The sequence below is a fragment of the Sinocyclocheilus anshuiensis genome, unplaced genomic scaffold (genome assembly GCF_001515605.1).
Source record: "Sinocyclocheilus anshuiensis isolate Anshui unplaced genomic scaffold, SAMN03320099.WGS_v1.1 scaffold167, whole genome shotgun sequence".
NCBI classification, from domain to species: Eukaryota; Metazoa; Chordata; class Actinopteri; order Cypriniformes; family Cyprinidae; genus Sinocyclocheilus; species Sinocyclocheilus anshuiensis.
In genome coordinates this window covers 541,090-559,983 of record NW_015552552.1, presented here as the reverse complement: position 1 = coordinate 559,983, position 18,894 = coordinate 541,090, and the positions used below count along the sequence as shown (strand labels likewise).

At 36.7% G+C, this 18,894-nt stretch overlaps 2 protein-coding genes across 3 annotated transcripts in view; both read left to right on the top strand.

Moving 5' to 3' along the window:
* LOC107664465 (serine/threonine-protein kinase PLK4-like) overlaps positions 1-8,994 on the top strand; it is a 10,852-nt gene extending 1,858 nt beyond the window's left edge. The window contains exons 4-16 of the mRNA XM_016455037.1: positions 903-1,017; positions 1,233-2,214; positions 2,374-2,459; positions 3,974-4,326; positions 4,467-4,571; positions 5,416-5,518; positions 5,661-5,810; positions 5,885-6,018; positions 6,769-6,863; positions 6,965-7,091; positions 7,201-7,344; positions 8,230-8,336; positions 8,561-8,994. Coding sequence (XP_016310523.1) covers positions 903-1,017; positions 1,233-2,214; positions 2,374-2,459; positions 3,974-4,326; positions 4,467-4,571; positions 5,416-5,518; positions 5,661-5,810; positions 5,885-6,018; positions 6,769-6,863; positions 6,965-7,091; positions 7,201-7,344; positions 8,230-8,336; positions 8,561-8,660 — 2,601 coding nt within the window. The 3' untranslated portion in view covers positions 8,661-8,994. The remainder of the gene's footprint in view (positions 1-902; positions 1,018-1,232; positions 2,215-2,373; positions 2,460-3,973; positions 4,327-4,466; positions 4,572-5,415; positions 5,519-5,660; positions 5,811-5,884; positions 6,019-6,768; positions 6,864-6,964; positions 7,092-7,200; positions 7,345-8,229; positions 8,337-8,560) is intronic.
* A 1,515-nt stretch (positions 8,995-10,509) lies between these two features.
* Positions 10,510-18,894, top strand: part of LOC107664466 (inositol-tetrakisphosphate 1-kinase-like) — a 63,499-nt gene continuing 55,114 nt past the window's right edge. The window contains exons 1-2 of one of the 2 annotated variants that reach the window (XM_016455039.1): positions 10,510-10,805; positions 12,384-12,552. In XM_016455039.1, coding sequence (XP_016310525.1) covers positions 12,458-12,552 — 95 coding nt within the window. In that variant the 5' untranslated portion in view covers positions 10,510-10,805; positions 12,384-12,457. Of the gene's footprint in view, positions 10,806-10,841; positions 10,914-12,383; positions 12,553-18,894 lie in introns of those variants that run through there. The other variant, XM_016455040.1, reaches the window with a different exon arrangement.

The following is an 18,894-nucleotide window of genomic DNA, read 5'->3' as shown; positions in this document are numbered from 1 at the left end:
GTACTTTTATATACCTTTTAAACATTATATATATATAGGTATTATATAGGTGTGTATATATCGTATATAAATATATATATAAAGTATTATTTATAATAAAATGTATAAATGAGATAAAATAAGATTAATAAAATTAATTTGCCTGACTTTTCTAATTCTAGAAATCACACTTCAATTATTTTTAAGATTTTTCAAGACAGTGGGAACCCTGGTTCAAAAAAATGGGGGTGAATAATAAGAAATTATATATATAAACAAGAAAGAAATATTTAAATTTTGTAGCTGTTTTAGCCATTTTAACATGTTGAGAATTAGTGGTTTAGAAGTAGAACGATATCAGTCTTTGTGAGGATCTTATTGAAGACATTAGAACACTAATAATTCTATTATATTATAAAATAAAATTATTCCATTGTCCTCATTTGTAAGTAGCTTTGGATAAAGGCGCCTGCTAAATGACTAAATGTGAATGTATTTGATATTTGATTTAAAACAAAATAATAAATAAATAATCGTTAAAATAACTGGAAATGCTGTGGACATGTCAGGAATCCACTGGACAAAAATTGTGGAAACCCTGACTGCGTTAATAGACATGATAATATAAAATTATATAAAATATTAAAAATTATTTGATAAGATTAGAATATAGAGTAATGAGTAGAATTCAGATTTTTGCATTTATGTTTCTTACTAGCAGCACTGCAATACTGTCATATAGATATGGATTGAAGAAAGAACTAGATGCAGCATGTGCATAACTTATGCAGCAATTGTGGAATATGATATTATTGTGCATATTATGCATTTTGCAGTATTTGGAGGAATCCGCCATCCTGAAGGATTTTCATTCAAAAAGTAGATATTGACGAATCCTCTTATTTTCTTTTTCCTGACTCAAGCTGTACAATTACTTTGAGGACAGTAATTACGTGTACCTGGTTCTGGAGATGTGTCACAATGGGGAGATGAGCCGCTACCTGAAGGAGAGGAAGAAACCTTTCACCGAGGAAGAGGGTGAGTGCTTCACTTTCATGCACTTACTCACTTTTGAACAAACAATTATTAATATATTAAAATAATCCAAGTCAAAATGCTAAAAATCAATACATTTTGTTTTAAATTGAAGAACGTAAAAAAAAAGCTTTGCCATAATTACAGCCAAAGATATTGCTGTGTCTTGCCTTTAAACACTGTTTTCAGTTTTTATTTAGATTTTTGTTTATCAACAGCGAGGCACTTCATGCATCAGATCGTGAAGGGAATGCTGTACCTCCACACTCATGGGATCATGCACAGGGACCTGACCTTGTCCAACCTCCTGCTCACCACCAGCATGAACATTAAAATCGCAGACTTTGGTTTGGCGACGCAGCTCAAGCTTCCCAGTGAGAAGCACTTCACCATGTGTGGCACTCCAAACTACATTTCACCTGAGGTGGCTACACGCAGCGCTCACGGCCTGGAGTCGGATGTTTGGTCACTGGGCTGCATGTTTTACGCCTTCCTCACAGGCAGACCTCCCTTTGACACGGACACTGTGAAACACACCCTCAATAAGGTGGTTCTGGGAGAATATCAGATGCCCACTCACATATCAGCAGAAGCTCAGGACCTGATTCAGCAGCTCTTGCAAAAGAACCCGGCCCTCAGGCCCAGTCTCTCCGCAGTGCTGGACCACCCATTTATGACTCAAACCGGGCCCACCGTAAGCAAAGACTCTGGGAGCAGTGATGGAGGGTCCATAGACAGCGGCATAGCCACCATATCCACAGCCTCCAACGCCACCAATAGCAGCAGCAGCAGCCGGCTACAGAGGAAAACAAGGCAGGTGATTGGACAGCCCTTGCCCAATCGCATGGCGCCGATCCCCAGCCACTCCCATCATTCCACCAGCTCCAGTTTTAAGAGCGGGCAAGATTGGCAGCCACATTTGCAAGATGATTTATCAAGGATGGGTATTGGTAGAGTTCCTATGGGTGCTGACAGCGGAAGGCCTCATTCTCGCTACTTGAGACGGGCTCATTCATCAGATCGATCCGGCGCTGGGTTTAGCAACACTCCACAGAAGGCGGAGCTGGAGAGATGCCACTCGGAAGAGATGCTTCCAGGGTCCGGACGATTATTTCCATCAACCTCCAGCTACAGAAACATGCCCCATGGCTACTCTGAGCATAGGCGCCTGCCTTCTCCACCTGTAAAACAGCCTGCAAAGTAAGAGGCGGTGCGATATATTCTATAAAAAATGAATACAGTTTAATAATGCATTGAGTGCAGTTGGCATATTTGCATTTCAGCATTATTACATTATAAATATAAGTATTTTTTTGTAATTAGTGCTTTTGTGGGTTTTTTTTCTCCCCTCTTCCTCAGTCTGGGATCATCTTTCTCTACATCCACCCATTCAATGAGACCACAAATGCCTGATTCTCAATCGCAGGCCTGGTTCAGCAGTGATGGTAATATTCCCATCAGAATTCTGAGCTTTTTTTATAGAATATTTCAGCAAAAATTAACATTTTGGCATCGTTTACTCACTCTTGTGTCATTCTAAACCTGTGGAGAAAGAGAAACAAAATTACTTCAAATAAAATATACTATAGTTATTTTATTTCAGCCAGTTGCCCAGAAAACATTTGTAATTTTCATTTAGTTTAACTTGCACTAAAATATGTACTAAAACATCTAAAACTGAAATAAATAAATAACTAAAGATATTTAAAATCCCACAAAAACGAATACAATTTACAAAAAGATTGAAAAAAGTTACAAAAACAGTAACTAAATTGAACTAAAACTTCAGTAGATATTGTGGCCATAAATTAAGAATGAATGACTTCGTAATTAGTGGCCATGTTTGATTATAAGTTCCCTTATTTAATATAAATCACTGTCATGTTGTACTAATTTGTTCTCTTGTTTTTTTTTTTTAATATTTATTTTTGTCTTTTTTTTTTAATTAGGACAGGACAGTGTAGAGCAGACAGGAAGAGAAGTGGGAGAGGGAGATGGGATTGGGAAAGGTCCTCGAGCCGGGATTCGAACTCGGGACGCCAGTAACGCAACAGCTATTGGTGCCGACTGTTCCCTTGTTTTAATTTACTTAAATTGTGGCCATGATTCTCTAGAATATAGGGTGCTTTCACACTTGGTTCGATTGCTTGGTCCGAAACCGAGTTCGATTGCTCCCCCCTGCCCCCGCTGGACTGTGTTCACATTATATTATTTGGGTCCGAACCGCGGTTCGTTTGCTTCATCAAGCCAACAGCTGTTTTACCCCGTTGCTTAGTAACGATGGCGTTCACATCATCCAAAAGTACCGAACTCTGACGTCAATCGAACCCGGGTGCGCACCAAAAGTGCTAGTGTGAAAGCACGGAGATATTTTGTAGCGTGTCCATGCTTTTCATTTAGTACAATGAGAATACATGTTGATTCACACTGCCAAAAGTATCATAAAGGTATAAAAACCTCATTAAAGTAGTCCATGCAGTATGTATTCCATGCACTATATTTCCAATCTCCTGAAGCTATATCATAGATTTTTCTAAGAAACGGAACATGAGAGAAGCAGTGCTGTTTAACATCAATGATGCCAAACTTGTTTTGGCACTTCATGAGGTGTCATGTTTAAATATACGCAAACATAAATGAGATTTTAAAAGCTATGCCAGAGCCTAGTAACTTACATTTTGATTTTACTTAAAGTTTTTATTTAGCTCCATAAGACTTGAAATATAATTCTTGAGACATATAAATTGCGTTTATGGTTATATGGAAAACATCAATGTGAATAATCTTCAGAACACTTTTTTTGCTGAATGGAAGAAAGAAATTCATACAGATTTAGAAGGACATCGGTAAATGATGCTAGAATGTTTTTGTTTTTGGGTGAGGTATCTCTTTATTACGACTTATTTGAAAAGATTTCCATATTGAGACATTTTAAACCTCAAAACATTTTGACTTTTAGAGCCGTTCAAGAGGCCGGCAGACCTGAGCAGTCACAGCAGCAGTGGGAGTTTCCCATCTGGACGAGGGCCGGTCAGGACACAAACCTCCTGCAGTGACAAGCTCAGCGGCCTTCACTCTCAGCAGCAACCAAACCTTTTCCCCCACAACAATCCAGGGCCCTGCAGGGAAGATGGGTTTGGATCAGGACACGTGTCAGAATCTCAGGGCTACTCGGACACACCGTTTCTAGGTCAACCCCTCTCCAAAGGCAAAGCAAACACAGAGAAGGAGAAAGTGTGCCCTAAGAAGAGCTTCCCTCCACTCTGTGCTGCCAGACTCAAGCCTATTAGACAAAAGACCAAAAACGCTGTGGTGAGTCAAACCATTTATGTCTTGCCTAGTGAAACCATACGCCCGTCTCACTTTAAGTTGCTTGCGGTGGGCCCTGTAAGTTATAAGCTAGAATTGTTGATTTAGAACATGATGTAACAGGGTGTGTATTTCCTCTTTAGGTCAGTATCCTGGATTCTGGAGAGGTGTGTATGGAGCTGCTGAAGGGACAAGGAGCTCAGGAGAGAGTCAAAGAAGTACTTAGGATATCCTGTGATGGATCCATGGTGAGGGACTAAAAACTCAATAATTATTTTAATGTGATTGATGGAATACATACTACTGTACACATTTTTGGGGTCAGTAAGAATTGTATTCAGATGCATTAAATTGATCAAAAGTGCCTGTAAGGACAAGTATAATGTTATAATGTAAGATTTATATTTCAAATAAATTGTTCTTTGAAACTTTCTATCTATCATCAAAGAAAATTGTATCAGTCTCCAAAAAAATATTACGCTGAACAACTGTTTTTAACATTAATATCAAGAAATGTTTTTGTGCACCAAATCACCATATTAGAATGATTTCTGAATATATAAGAAGTATTTTATTCTTACCAAGACTGCATTTATTTGATCAAAAATCAATTTTCTTTTAAAAATGACCTTTTCAGCAGCCGTTACTCCAGACTACAGTGTCACATGATCCTTCAGAAATCATTCTAATATGCTGATTTGCTGCTCAAGAAACATTTCTATGAATGATTATTATCAATGTTGAATACACTTTTACTATTTAACCGTATTACATTTTTGCCAGGAAATTTGATAAGTAGAAAATTTCAAGTCTTACTGGCCCCTAACGTTTAAACAGTAGTGCAGCCCATCTCAGAAAAAAAAAAGATTTATCAAAAATTTTTATTTTCAGATAATTTTTGTAATTCATCTATTTGGATTGCAAAGCAGATTTGCATATTGCATTTATTATTGTTGTAGCATGAATAATAAGAAGGGCAAAAAGAAGAATGCATATTTTGTTTTTAACGTCGTAGCCTGATGATTAAAAATTCTAAAGAGATCTGACAATCTCTAATTCATATGCTCTTTTTGTTATCAACTGTGTTGTTAGGTGACAGTGTATCAGCCCAATGAAGGGAAAGGCTTCCCTGTGCTGGACCACCCCCCCTCACCCCCTGAAGACATTCTCATCTGCAGCTATGAGGACTTACCAGGTACAGCACCACACAAGACTTCAGTAAAGTGATGACAAACGTTTGAAAGTGTTTAAAATATTCATTATTATTCAACACCGTTTCTCAGCTAACTCTATTAACATGACAAGCATGGCATTAAACTTGCTTGCATTTACTGCAGAAAAATACTGGAAGAAATATCAGTATGCCACGAAGTTTGTCCAGTTGGTGAAATCAAAGACCCCTAAAGTCACACTGTACACAAAATTTGCCAAGTGCATGCTGATGGAGAACACTCCTAATGCAGACCTGGAGGTGTGCTTCTACGATGGTGAGCAACACAGATGATTCAGTGTGTAGTGCAGAGTGTAGCCGATTTAAGAATCTTTTGTTTTCGTCCTTTAGGCGCAAAAACCCATAAGACGAGCGAGCAGGTGCGTGTGGTGGAGAAGAACGGGAAATCGTATACGGTGAAGGGTGACGTTGGGCTGAGCGGACTGAGTCCTGAGTGCAGACTCTACATGGAGCTCTCTGAGGAGGTACTGCATCAATGCATCATGTTTTCTACTGTGTGAAAGCATGACATTAATGTGCACATTCAATGCTTGCATGTTTATTTTGGGACTCTCAAAGGTCAGGTGGTACTGCTTGCTACATTGCTCTTCCTGCTATTACAATGCTAACCAAGATTTAGGGCTGTTGTGATTCGTCGATTTTATTCGACTATTCGATTTTTAAAAATCCTCGACTTCATTTTGGGATTCCATTTTAATGGTTCCATTAAATTTTAATAATCAAAAGCATCTCCAATTAATTGATTTTATTAAAAAAAAAAAAAAAGAAGAGAGAGTTTTTTTCTTTTTTTTCAGAAATACTGCACATTTACATTTTTCTCCTAAATAAATTCTGGTAAATAACATTTCTGGTAAATACTCCTTTAAAAAGTGTTTTTTATTGTAATTTTATTATTAGTAGACTAGAACACGTGGATATATTGTCATTCTTACACTATAATACTGAAATTTGATTTCAGTAATTTGGACTATGAGATGGATGCACTTTACTTTTGCTTTAAAAAAAGGATTTCATAGAAATTTGGATTTCATTTGGGTTAATAAAATATAGTTTAATAAAATATTCTTAAGTAAAAAAATTTTTTTTGTGTGGGAAATTAATCGTTTAGATTAGATGAGTAATCGATAAATTAGTCGATAGATTAATCGAAATAAAAATAGTCATTAGTGGCAGCCCTACCAAGATTCAAACTTGTTTTTTGGTGTTTTTCTCAGGGGCATCGAATGTGTCTGTCTTTGGAAGCGGCCATCACTGCCGAGGAGCAGAGAAGCGCTAAAAACACTCCATTCTTTCCCATCACTATCGGCAGGTGAGGCTTAAAATCTGTCACCAGAGCTAAAAACCCTCTTGGCTGAGATTAAAAGTCATGCATGAAGTTCGTCTCTCATTCACCATCTTATTCTTCACCAGGAGAGCCACCAATCCAGCCTTTTCAGCTTCTCAGCCTCCGTGTTCGTCTGAGTCTTGCCCAGCAGCACCTGCAGAGGTGGCTCAGGTGTGCCTCAGTCCGCCCCAGCCCCCCCACATCATGCCATCAGTACGTCATGCATGCACACTAACCCAAAGCACATCAGTTTTGGGATTTCAAAGTGCGTCCCACTTTGAAATGAAATGTTTCATTCAGTATCTTATGTCTTTCCCTCTAGATGATTTCCTATGCGGGATCGGACTTCACCACAGCTAGTGTGGCTAAAGGCAGCTCACCCCAATCAGGCAAAGATGAACGCACCGTTAACACAGGAAAGGTGCTCAAGTCCATTTTTGTGCCTAACATTGGCTGGGCCTCTCAGGTAAAGTGTTTGACTGGATAGTTTAGAAAGATTTTTCTTTTTTTAATTGTTATTTTTAGATAAATAATTCTAATTAATAATGAGTGTGTGTAATATATATGTGACCCCAGACCACAAAACCAGTCATAAGGGTCAATTTTTAACTAAATTGAGATTTATACATCATTTGAAAGCTATCCATAAATAATAAGCTTTCCATTGATGTATGGTTTGTTAGGATTGGACAATATGTGTACATTAATGAGGAAAAAAAATTAACTTAAATGATTTTAGCAAATGGCTGCAATATAACAAAGAGTGAAAAATTTAAGGGGGTCTGAATACTTTCCGTACCCACTGTATATTTACAAAATATCTTTACTTAATATCCTAATGATGTTTGGCATAAAACAAAGCTCGATAATTTTGTGTATTGTACAAAATGTAATGTATTGTTGGCTATTGCTACAAATATACCCATGCTACTTATGACTGATTTTATGGTCCAGGGTCACACACACACACACACACACATATATACACTTTTTGAAAACAAGGAACTGTGTGTGTTTATGTATACACTGCTATTTGTTTTCAAAAAGTATCCATTTCTTTTGTACTGTTCACAACCTTTTGAACGGTGTTTTGCATATATGTATATAAAAAATTACTTATAATTTTATTATTATTATTTAACTTATTGATGTGTTAGTATTTTTGTCATTTATTATTCATTATCACTATTTATTTGTGTTTATTATATCTCATTATCTGTCAAATACTATAAAAATATTTTTAATGAATTAAATTATATATATATATATGTATGTGTGTGTGTGTGTGTGTGTGTGTGTATGTATGTAATAGTAGTAGCATTTAAGTGTGTTTATTTATTTATATGTTTAGTTAACTACTGGTGAGGTATGCGTTCAGTTTAATGATGGATCCCAGCTGATGGTCCAAGTTGGCGTCTCTTGCATCACTTTTACTTCCCCTGATGGACACATCACCAGGTACAGCTTGTTATTAAGAAACAAATATTAAACTGCATTTGCAATGTATGGAACTTCTATACTGCATAATCCAATTGCATATAATTTTGTTAATTGCAAAACAAGGCCAAGGACATTTAAAAGACTGTAACTGAGGCCTGTTTTTGATTTTATGTTGTGTTTAAGAATGAATGCTGGCAGAGATACTGTTCTGAATTCTTATGTTTTTTGTTTCTTTGTTTCAGGTATAAAGAGAATGAGAAGTTACCAGAGCTGGTCAAAGAGAAGCTCCACTGTCTCTCCACCATCCTGGGCCTCCTCGCCAGTCCTGCTGTCAGATGCTGATGAGCCCTAAACACAAATAAACCTGTTCATATGACCTGTGCATCGCTGTCGGAAGCACTTCTGCTTTTTTACGTCATATTCTCTTAAATGATATATCCATATCCTCACCAGTAAATGTGCTTTGAGTGTTTGTAAATACATTTTTTAAACATTTGTACATATAGTCCCAAAGATTATGAAAATGCTATATTTTTATGTTGTACATAATGGGCTTCCTGTCTTCGTGTTGTGTATTAAGTTTGTGCGTAGTGCCTTTATTTTTGTGTACCAGTTCGACTCAGCACTTCAATGAAATGTTAGCTGTACAAACATACAAGCATTAAACATCTGCTTCCTGGTGTATTATTGCTTTTTTGTGTCTTCTGTGTTTATTTAAAGCACATGTGGGCAGGATTTATCATACTGTTCAGCTGCTTACTGATAATGACAAAATGCAAACTGACAAGATATTGTAGTCTTTCACTCCAAAATCTAAAGGTAAGAATATATATTCTTATATTATATAAGAATATATATTTTTTAATTAATATTTTGTTTTAATAAAGATATTTCAGTTTCCTGTTGCAATGCAAAAAAATCTCATGCACAAAGTATAATTTTGTTTTTGTAAAAAAAAGTACATTTGTGACGCACTTGTAGTTATAATCATGGTAGTACATTTAATAATTTTTTTTCATGGTAGTACATTAATTGAGTTTATTATTCTATTTATAAAATAATGTTTAAAATGTTTAAAAAATAAATACTGTTTAAAAATTTGGGGTCTGTTTTTTTTATTTTTTTGTTATTTTTTACGAATTCTCTTATGCTTCCCAAAGGCTGCATTTGTTTTATCAAAAATACAGTAAAATATTGTAATATTCTGAAATATTATTACAATTAAAGTAGCTATTTTCTTTTAAAAAGGCTTTAGTGTCACATGTTCCTTTAGAAATCACTCTAATATGCTAATTTAGTCATCAATAAACATTTCCAATTATTATAAATGTTGAATATCTATATATAGCCTATATATTCAACATTTGTATATTTCTATTTATGTTGGAATAATTTAATACAATAAATATATTGCCTAGAGAGGATTTTTATTACTGTGAATGAGATGAGTTGTAAGTTATTATTCTATTTATAAAATAATGTTTAAAATGTTTAAAAAATAAATACTGTTTAAAAATTTGGGGTCTGTTTTTTTTATTTTTTTGTTATTTTTTACGAATTCTCTTATGCTTCCCAAAGGCTGCATTTGTTTTATCAAAAATACAGTAAAATATTGTAATATTCTGAAATATTATTACAATTAAAGTAGCTATTTTCTTTTAAAAAGGCTTTAGTGTCACATGTTCCTTTAGAAATCACTCTAATATGCTAATTTAGTCATCAATAAACATTTCCAATTATTATAAATGTTGAATATCTATATATAGCCTATATATTCAACATTTGTATATTTCTATTTATTATGTTCGAATAATTTAATACAATAAATATATTGCCTAGAGAGGATTTTTATTATTGTGAATGAGATGAGTTGTAAGTTTTTATACCCAATTTTTTGTAAGTAATATACCCAACATATCCAGACACCGAAACATAACTTCATCTGTTTTAGGATCTTAAGATCAAACATTACTAAGGACATTTTATTATTTTGTATACAATAAATACAACACCTGTTGTTTACAAAGCCTGATTTATAACGGTCAACTTTTATATAAGACACTTTGAACAAATATTTTCCATTTCATTCTCAAACATAAATCAGCGCAAAAACAACTACACGAGTGACGGGTCGGACATGAACTTCTCATGGAGAGAGACTGCGTTGCACTGGCGCCCCCTTGCGGCATAATTCACAGCGGATTCAGCGGCGCCACAAACCTGTCATGCTTTAGGAGGAACATACACACGCGCGCGCGATCCGGACTGAACTGAGCCCAGCCCCACCTCAGGAGGAGGCTGTGCTCGCTCTCTAGGTGTCTGGATTGAGAGCAGATCGCATTCGATCCATCTGATCATCACCAGAGCGCCTTTAATTCTCAGTCTCAGCGACAGACAGACAGACAGCAACACGAGTCATGGAGACCAGACTGCCTTCCAGCTAGCTAACTGCTATCCGATCGGAGCCCAAAAACATGCGCTAGACAGGTATTTACCCTGCTGCATCTGCTCTTTCAGTGTGTCCACAGGGGAGAAAACACGACTTGAAGATTTCTGACATCCATCAGTGAGACTTGCGATGATCTGAATCTGAAAGTAGGTGGAGTGCTAGCTTGTTTGCGCTGCTGTTGAATGGGTTGTTTATGGCGGATTTCACGAGTCCATTCCGGGGTCTCTAGTATTGCTTTCTGTTTTCAAAAATGAGCAGAATATATGTAAAGGGCAGATTCAGCTGTATTTCTATTCTGAAGCAATGATGCAGTGAGAGTAAGACTTAAACCAGAAGAGAATCATGGGCTGTGTCTTCAATCCTAGTGAGCTGCCTTCCTGGACAGCATTGGTGGGCATCACGGCGCTTTCTAACGATCGGAAAGTTTCAGCTCTCTCTTGAAGCATCGAATCTTCCAATCACAGTCGACCTGCTATGTGATTCATCGAATGTTCGAATCTTCAGACTTACAACTTTTTGTCGATTATTCAACTAGAACCTTTTAACTGGCATTTGATGCATTGATTTATGTTTAGACTGAAGCTCCGAACTCGTCCTTTATGCTCTCAATGTTTGAACTCGCATAATTAAATTAAATTTTAAATCCACGTTGTGAATGGAATTTTTGCAAATGCTTGTTGTGAGTAATTAAAAAAAAGATATGTTTGAACTTGCAAATGCTGCATTGAACACGCACATGATGCATTGAATGTTTAAATAGGCTATGCACGTTCGGACTTTCTATGATTCATGGATGTTGGACTTGAATGTCTGGACTTGCAATGGCAAATTATGAGTAGAATTCTTAAATTTAATGTTTAAACTCTCAAACATTTTGAATTCACATATAATGCACTGGATGTTTGAATCAAATCTTAAAAAGACGGTTCACCCAAACATGAAAATTCTGTCATCATTTACTCCCCCTCACGTCGTTCCAAGTTTCTTTCCTCTGTTGACCACAAAAGAAGATATTTTGAAGATTGTTAGTAACCAAGCAATTGACGGTACCCATTGATTTCCATAGTATGGAAAAAGTACTATGGAAGTCAATGGCTACCAGCAACTGTGAGGTTACCCGCATTCTTCAAAATATCTTCTTTTGTGTGTGTGTTTAATAACACTGAAAAAAGATGCATCCAAAATTCAAACTGAACTTTTTTGCACATTTGCATCAGATTTTTGAATGGTTCAGTTGTCTGAAACAGAATATATAGTGCATTTTTTGCATGATCAAAACCAATTTTTGAACTTGCCTTTGATGCATCACACTTTTGAATCAAACCTTTGATTCCCATGATGTTTTGAATTTAATGTTTTAATAGAACATTAAAACTTTTATATGACGCATCTGATGTTTAAAATCAGTTTAGCTAGGAAGTTGACTAGGTTTCTTGTCAAAGCCATGGAGATTCACAGCCCAACTTGAGCACTGGTTTGGATGGAACCTGTTTTGTACATTTACAGACACATTTGAGCCTGTTTATTGTACAGTTTTTGCTGCTGTTCATTTAACACTCATGAAGGTTTGTAATTGAAGGTTCTGATAAAAATCTCTGTTGGCTTTGGTTCAACAGGGTTTTATACGAAGACCGTTTCCTGTTTTCACTGGAGTGACACTGCTGTCACATCTGGCCATCAGAAGCTGAAGATGCAGACTTTCCTGAGAGGCAGACGAGTGGGCTACTGGCTCAGCGAGAAGAAGATGAAGAAACTCAATTTCCTGGCCTTTGCAGAGATGTGCAGGTGAGAGTCGACCATAGATCCATCGGCCTGGATCTCATCCTGCATGTGTTTCCATGGAAGAGCACAGCAGGTGCCTGCTGCACTTGTGGTCAGCGGTTCATCTGAAACAGCTGTTTTCTCTGCCTGCTTTTGTTCCAGTATCTGTCTGTTGCCTGACGGATCGGTGGATCGAGTTGTTTGAATTAAAAGGTGTAACGGGCTTGCTCATGCAGAGTTAGAATGTACTTTGAACTGTGGTTGAGAAAGATCCAGGAAGGTTGTGTAATACAGTGCAGCAGAGAGGTAGGTTAACATAAGATACATATTAAGACACTGTTTTTTGTGGAAGTGTCTCATAAGCAGAAATGGTTGTTTAGGTTGACAGGCTGTGCATCTGGTTTAAAGAAGTGTGCAAATTCTGTGACTCGGATGACACTAAATAATATAGCAAAAATAACACATTTTGCAAGTTTTAAATGGGTTGCTCCAAACGGTACTCCTGTCTGCTATTGGTTGGGTAATGGATACGCTAGTGGTTGAGCTAATCTAGACCGGTTGGGCTGGTCGAGTTACTCGAGCAATCAAAACATAAATTGCTGATGAGAGATTTGTTGATATTTTCTAAGCAATCGATTGCATTTTCCCCCCCAGGTGATCAAAAAAAATCTCATAGACTTGCACTGAATTAAAGACTTAGAGCTGCACTTATAAAATATTATTAAGAAAAAAATTCTTAGTTCCTATTGTTTTCTTCTTACTTTGAAAATGTTGCTTTGTATTTATCCATTTATAATTTGTATTCATCATAAATAACATTTGAAATCTACTTTGTTAAATCCTAAAAGGTAAGATGTTCAATATTTATAATACTTAATTATTATAATATTTAATACATATTACTACTACAGTATTTTCTTCCATGTCAAATTACTGGGTTGCCAGATAGTTACCAGCAAGTAAATTCTCCAATGATGGTTAAAATTGATAGATTCACTAATTATTAAACTAATCTAGCTACATATGTTGTTAAACTAAACACATTTCACCCATGAATAACCTTTTTAAGGTGTCTCTACTTAAAAATTAATAAATAGATTAATTTATCATTTAAAACTTTATTTAAAAAGTACATGTATTGTATTTGTTGTATTAGAAGGCAACCCCCTGAGCATTCTTAAGAAAATATTTCAGTTCTTATCATTAGTGCTTACGTTTTTTTTTTTTTAGGACAAAGCTATATGTAGGTGCGAGAATATCATCTACCACTGAGAACAATTTAGCAACTGAACAGCAATGCTCTGGCAACCACTTTCAACAGCCTAACATTGTCAGCACTGGTGTTGCGCACTTATTTCCCCCCCCAGAACATAAAAAATGATTCTAAAGTTTGATTCATCTGTTTTGTTCCGTTCACATTGCACAATGTCAAGGGTAGTTTTCCTGTTTAAAAACAGAGCATGCTAGAAAATATTTGCAGTATTTCCTTAAAGCCTGTGTTTTGTTCTGCACCGAATGTGTTTTGGCTAAAGCATTTCTGCTATCCAAACTATGATACCCTTGAATGATTTTCCATGGTGCGTGTAGGTGACCAGTCTTGGCCTGGTTGTGCTTTAACACTGTGCCAGCACTTTTATTCCCTATGACTTTGCAGTCAAGCAGATTGGCTTACTCATCATTGAAGGGCCCTGGATTATTAGCCAGCAGTCAGAGAGACAGAGAGAGTGAATGAGTGAGAGCTGGCAGAGCAAAGCACTCTTGGAGGCCATGCACTTGAGTGTTGTGTTTGTATGGGCCGCGTAACCTGAGAAAACCGAACTACTGGTCCGGCATTGGGTTAAGGTTACACACAGGGCTTTGTGTGTGTCGTAAATGTGTGTGGTGTAGTGAAAGATTGTGTGTGTGGTTGCTCGTTGAGCCCCACTGTCACTGTCTCCAGCTGAATGAACAATTGTGTAATGTGTGAAGCCAGTGGATTTCCTCAGTGGCTGTGACTGTGTGAAGAACTGAGCTGGAGAAAGTGAAGGAAAGCGGGAATACAACAATGCGATCACTGTAAGTGGTCAGCTCTGTCAGCAAGGCAACAAAGAGGGTTATGTTTTTGCGTGTTACACTCATTAGTGCTGTTTTAAAGGGAAACTTCACTCAAAAACGAAAACTCTGTCATCATTTACTCACCCTCATGTCACTCCAAACTTGTTTGACTTTGAACATTGAAGAATTTTTCAAGACTTTTCTCTGCCAATACAATGACTCATGCTGTCTAAAGGCCCGTTCACACCAAGGACGATAACTATAAAGGTAACGATAAAGATATAGTTCTAAAAATCGTTCTCAATATTAAAGAATAGCAGAGTCCACACCACAACTATAACGATAAAGGCAAAGAGAAACGATATCGTTGGAATCACTTTCAAAACGATTTTTCTCCAGCTGATGAACGATAAAAACAATTTACAGCCAATCAGAATCCATCCTGCTGTAACGAGCTCGAGAAGTTAAAGCGGCAAACGAGCGTGCGCTTAGAATAAACAGACGATAAAATCGTTCTCAATATTAAAGAATAGCAGAGTCCACACCACAACTATAACGATAAAGGCAAAGAGAAACGATATCGTTGGAATCACTTTCAAAACGATTTTTCTCCAGCTGATGAACGATAAAAAAAATTGACAGCCAATCAGAATCCATCCTGCTGTAACGAGCTCGAGAAGTTAAAGCGGCAAACGAGCGTGCGCTTAGAATAAACAGACAATATTGTTCGCTGGTGTGGACGCTAATATCGTTATCTTTATAGTTATCATTCTTGGTGTTAATGGGGCTTAAGTCTTCTGAAGCCATAAATTAGCATTGTGTGAGAAACGGACTACATTTATTTGATTATTTATTGTAAATCCACATTTCCTATTGGAACAGGAAGTTGAGGCTTTACATTTTCTCTGGTGTTTCTCGTCAAATTAACACATTTTCCGAACTGACAATATTACGTTTAACCTATAAAAATGGTTTTAAAAGTAAATGGCACCATACTTTCATCACGTTTTCTCTTGTCAGCATTTGACATAGAATGCAACGCATACACTGCCGGACATAAAACAAGCACTGTATAGGAATTTCTTAAGTTTATTGCTGTTACTGTGGCAGCTAACAACAACACCCTGCACACATTTGTATATTTACTTATATAAAAAGTTTAATTTCAATTTAATTAATTCAGTCCATCTTTTTACCTCATTTTAACATGGATTTCTACGGAGACCGGAACATGTCAGCATCCAGGCAGGAAAAAGGCAGATAGGCTTTGGTGACATCTTAGCTATGGACCATGAGCGTGGTGGAGGGACATTCTCAGAATGAGATCATTTGATTGGGCGGAAATCTGTTTAGTGCAACATGAGTCATCTGCATTTTAGATAGATTTTCTGGAAGAGGATTTTCAAATACTGCTACATCATGTGATTTCTGTCAACATTTATAATAATTTTTATCCACATTAATCTACACACGGTACCCCATAATAACAAAGAAAAAAACAGATTTGGGATAACTTTGCAAATTATAAATAAAATCTGAAATATCAAATTGCCATAAGTATTGAGGCCCTTATATCTTTCCCCACCAGCATTTCTCTCTCTTTTTTTTTTTTAAGATTTATTTTTTGGCATTTTTGCCTTTATTAAGATAAAACATATCAGAACTGACAGGAAGCGAAGTGGGAGAGAGATAGGGATTCGAACTCTGGACGCCAGTATTGCAACAGCCACCGCCAGCATTTTTGATCATTTTCACAAACTTTCTTGGCCCCTAGTATTTTTTGTTGCATGGCTATCTAACATGCAATATGTCAAAAGAAAGAACAAAACCCATTTTATTCTAGCATTCTGTTTTTAACATCAACTGAATATGGGTAAGTTCCATAAAAAAAGCAACATTTTGAACAGAAGGCTGAGAAAATTGTGTTTCTGTAAAAGACTACATCCGGATCAGATTCGGATCAATGATCAAAACATAGATGCAATAGATCGCTTCTTCAACACCCCCAAAGCTTCACACTCCTTTACCACTTCCTGGGTCGGTAACGTTTTGATTTATATGTTGTTTGATGATTGTTTGTTTAGATATGCATCTGCTTACAAACACGATCACGTGTTTCTGCTTCTTCTTTGCCGTTTTTTGATCCAGATATTTAATACTCTTTCAGAATATGTGTAATAGCGCCTTTTACCTTATAACAGTGAAAACACGGAAAGCCGGAAAATTCCATCAACCCAATTAAAATTGTCATCATTTAACCTCATGTTGTTCAAGACATTAGTTCATCTTCGAAACACTAGATACTTTTGTTAAAACGTCATCTTTCAATGTCCATCCATTGAAAGTCCATTACACCAAAACTTTAAAACTGTACTTGTTTGATGCGCAAGACCTCAGACCTAATTGATTCTTGCATATCAGCAAGGTGCATTTGAGCTAAGGTTTATCATATTTGATGTACTCTATGTACAGTATCACAGAAAATGTAAAAAAAAAAAAAAAACTGTTACTGGGGCAGTAGCCTACCTTTTTTAGAAGGTATAGGTACTAATGTCTTTAAGGCACCAATACGGACCCTTTAGGTATATAGCTATAGCTATACAGATACAGATTTAGCGATATTGCAACCTTGAGTATCTGACGATATTGATGCCAGTCCAATATCTATACCTCAATGGATAACTTAAACACAGTTGGTGCAACCGGCCCCTGGATTTGAGGATGTTCTGCCATTCTTTTCTGCAGATCCTCTCAAGCTCTGTCTGGTTAGATGAGGACAGCCAGTTGCCCATTTTCAGGTCTCTTTAGAAATGTTTGATTGGGTTCAAGTCCGGTCTCTGGCTGGGCCACTCAAGGACTTTCAAGTTTTTGACTAAATCAAGTCACTGCAAGTCTGAATGTCACTTGAATATATTGGTGACCCTATGAGCGTGTCAATCACACAAGCACAGATTAAAAATATTTTGGGGATTAAAATGTTAATCCTTTTGGAACCTCTTCAAACAAATTACTAGAGCTGTCCGGAGTCAATCTGAGTTAAGGGGAGATCTGTTCGGATGTTCTAAGTCCTGTCACAGCCTTATATATTTGGACACTAACTGTATTATTTTCAGGACAGGCTTTCTTTAGGGCTGTCGTGTTGTTTATCATGTTTCGGAAATGTTACATGATTGTGCACTAGTCTTCTGTGAGCTCTAATCTAGATTTCCCTAGAGATACATTTGGCGTTGATGATTTTCCAATGACATTCATGACAGTGACGGACCAAAAAATAATTTAAAGATTTAAAGAAATGCTTCACCCAACAAGAAAAATAATCATTAATTTACAAAAGTAGACAGCTTATTCCTCTTCGTTCCTTTTATTCCTCTTTTGTTTTGTTGACAGGCATGTTGCTGTTTTTTTTTTTTCCCGCTTTCTTTTTTTTTTCCTTTCGTAAAAGGTACTAGTAATAGCTATTGTTTTACTTTCTCTGAAGATAAATGCGAGTTGTACTTGCCACCCTGATGATGCAAAGGTTTTGTGAATGGTTGCTGTAATGTTGCTATGTGGTTGATGAGTTTTAAAGGGATAGTTTACCCAAAAATTCTGTCATTAATTACTCACCCTCCGTGTTGTTCCAAACCTGTAAGACTTTCGTTCATCTTCGGAACACAAATTAAGATATTTTTGATGAAATCTGAGAGCTTTCTCAGAAATGTAGCAAGGACATTGGTAAAATAGTCCATGTGACATCAGGGGTTCAACCGTAATTTTACAAAGCGACGAGAATACTTTTTGTGCGCAAAGAAAACAAAAATAACGACTTTATGCAACAATTCTTCTCATCCTCATCCCGTCTGCTGTGGCACGCCACCATTGTGGAGACAGTATCACGACACATGCACATGGCATTGCTTCCGCTTTATGTAAACGACACATGCATGGCGATGCTGCTTACATTGAAAACGCACATGCGTCAGCAGGCGCATACGTCGTTTACATTCATTTTTAAGTTAAGAAATTCAAAGTTTTAAGGGTGTATTCACACCAGGAATGTCTGCTAGTTCACTTGTTTTGGTCTGGACCAAATGCAATGCTGTCACGCCCATGGACTATTTGTGTGTGTTTTGCTCCCCGTGACCCAGTTTCTCCCTCATGTTTTATTGTGTTATTTAGTCCTAGTCTGTGCAGTCTGTTTCTGTCGGGTCTACTAAGTTGTGTTCGTGTGTCATTCCTCGTTCCTTGTTCCTGAGTTGGATTTACCCCTGTGTCTTGGATTTAAAGGGGTCATATGATGCAATTTCAATTTTTCCTTTCTCTTTGGAGTGTTACAAGCTCTTGGTGCATAAA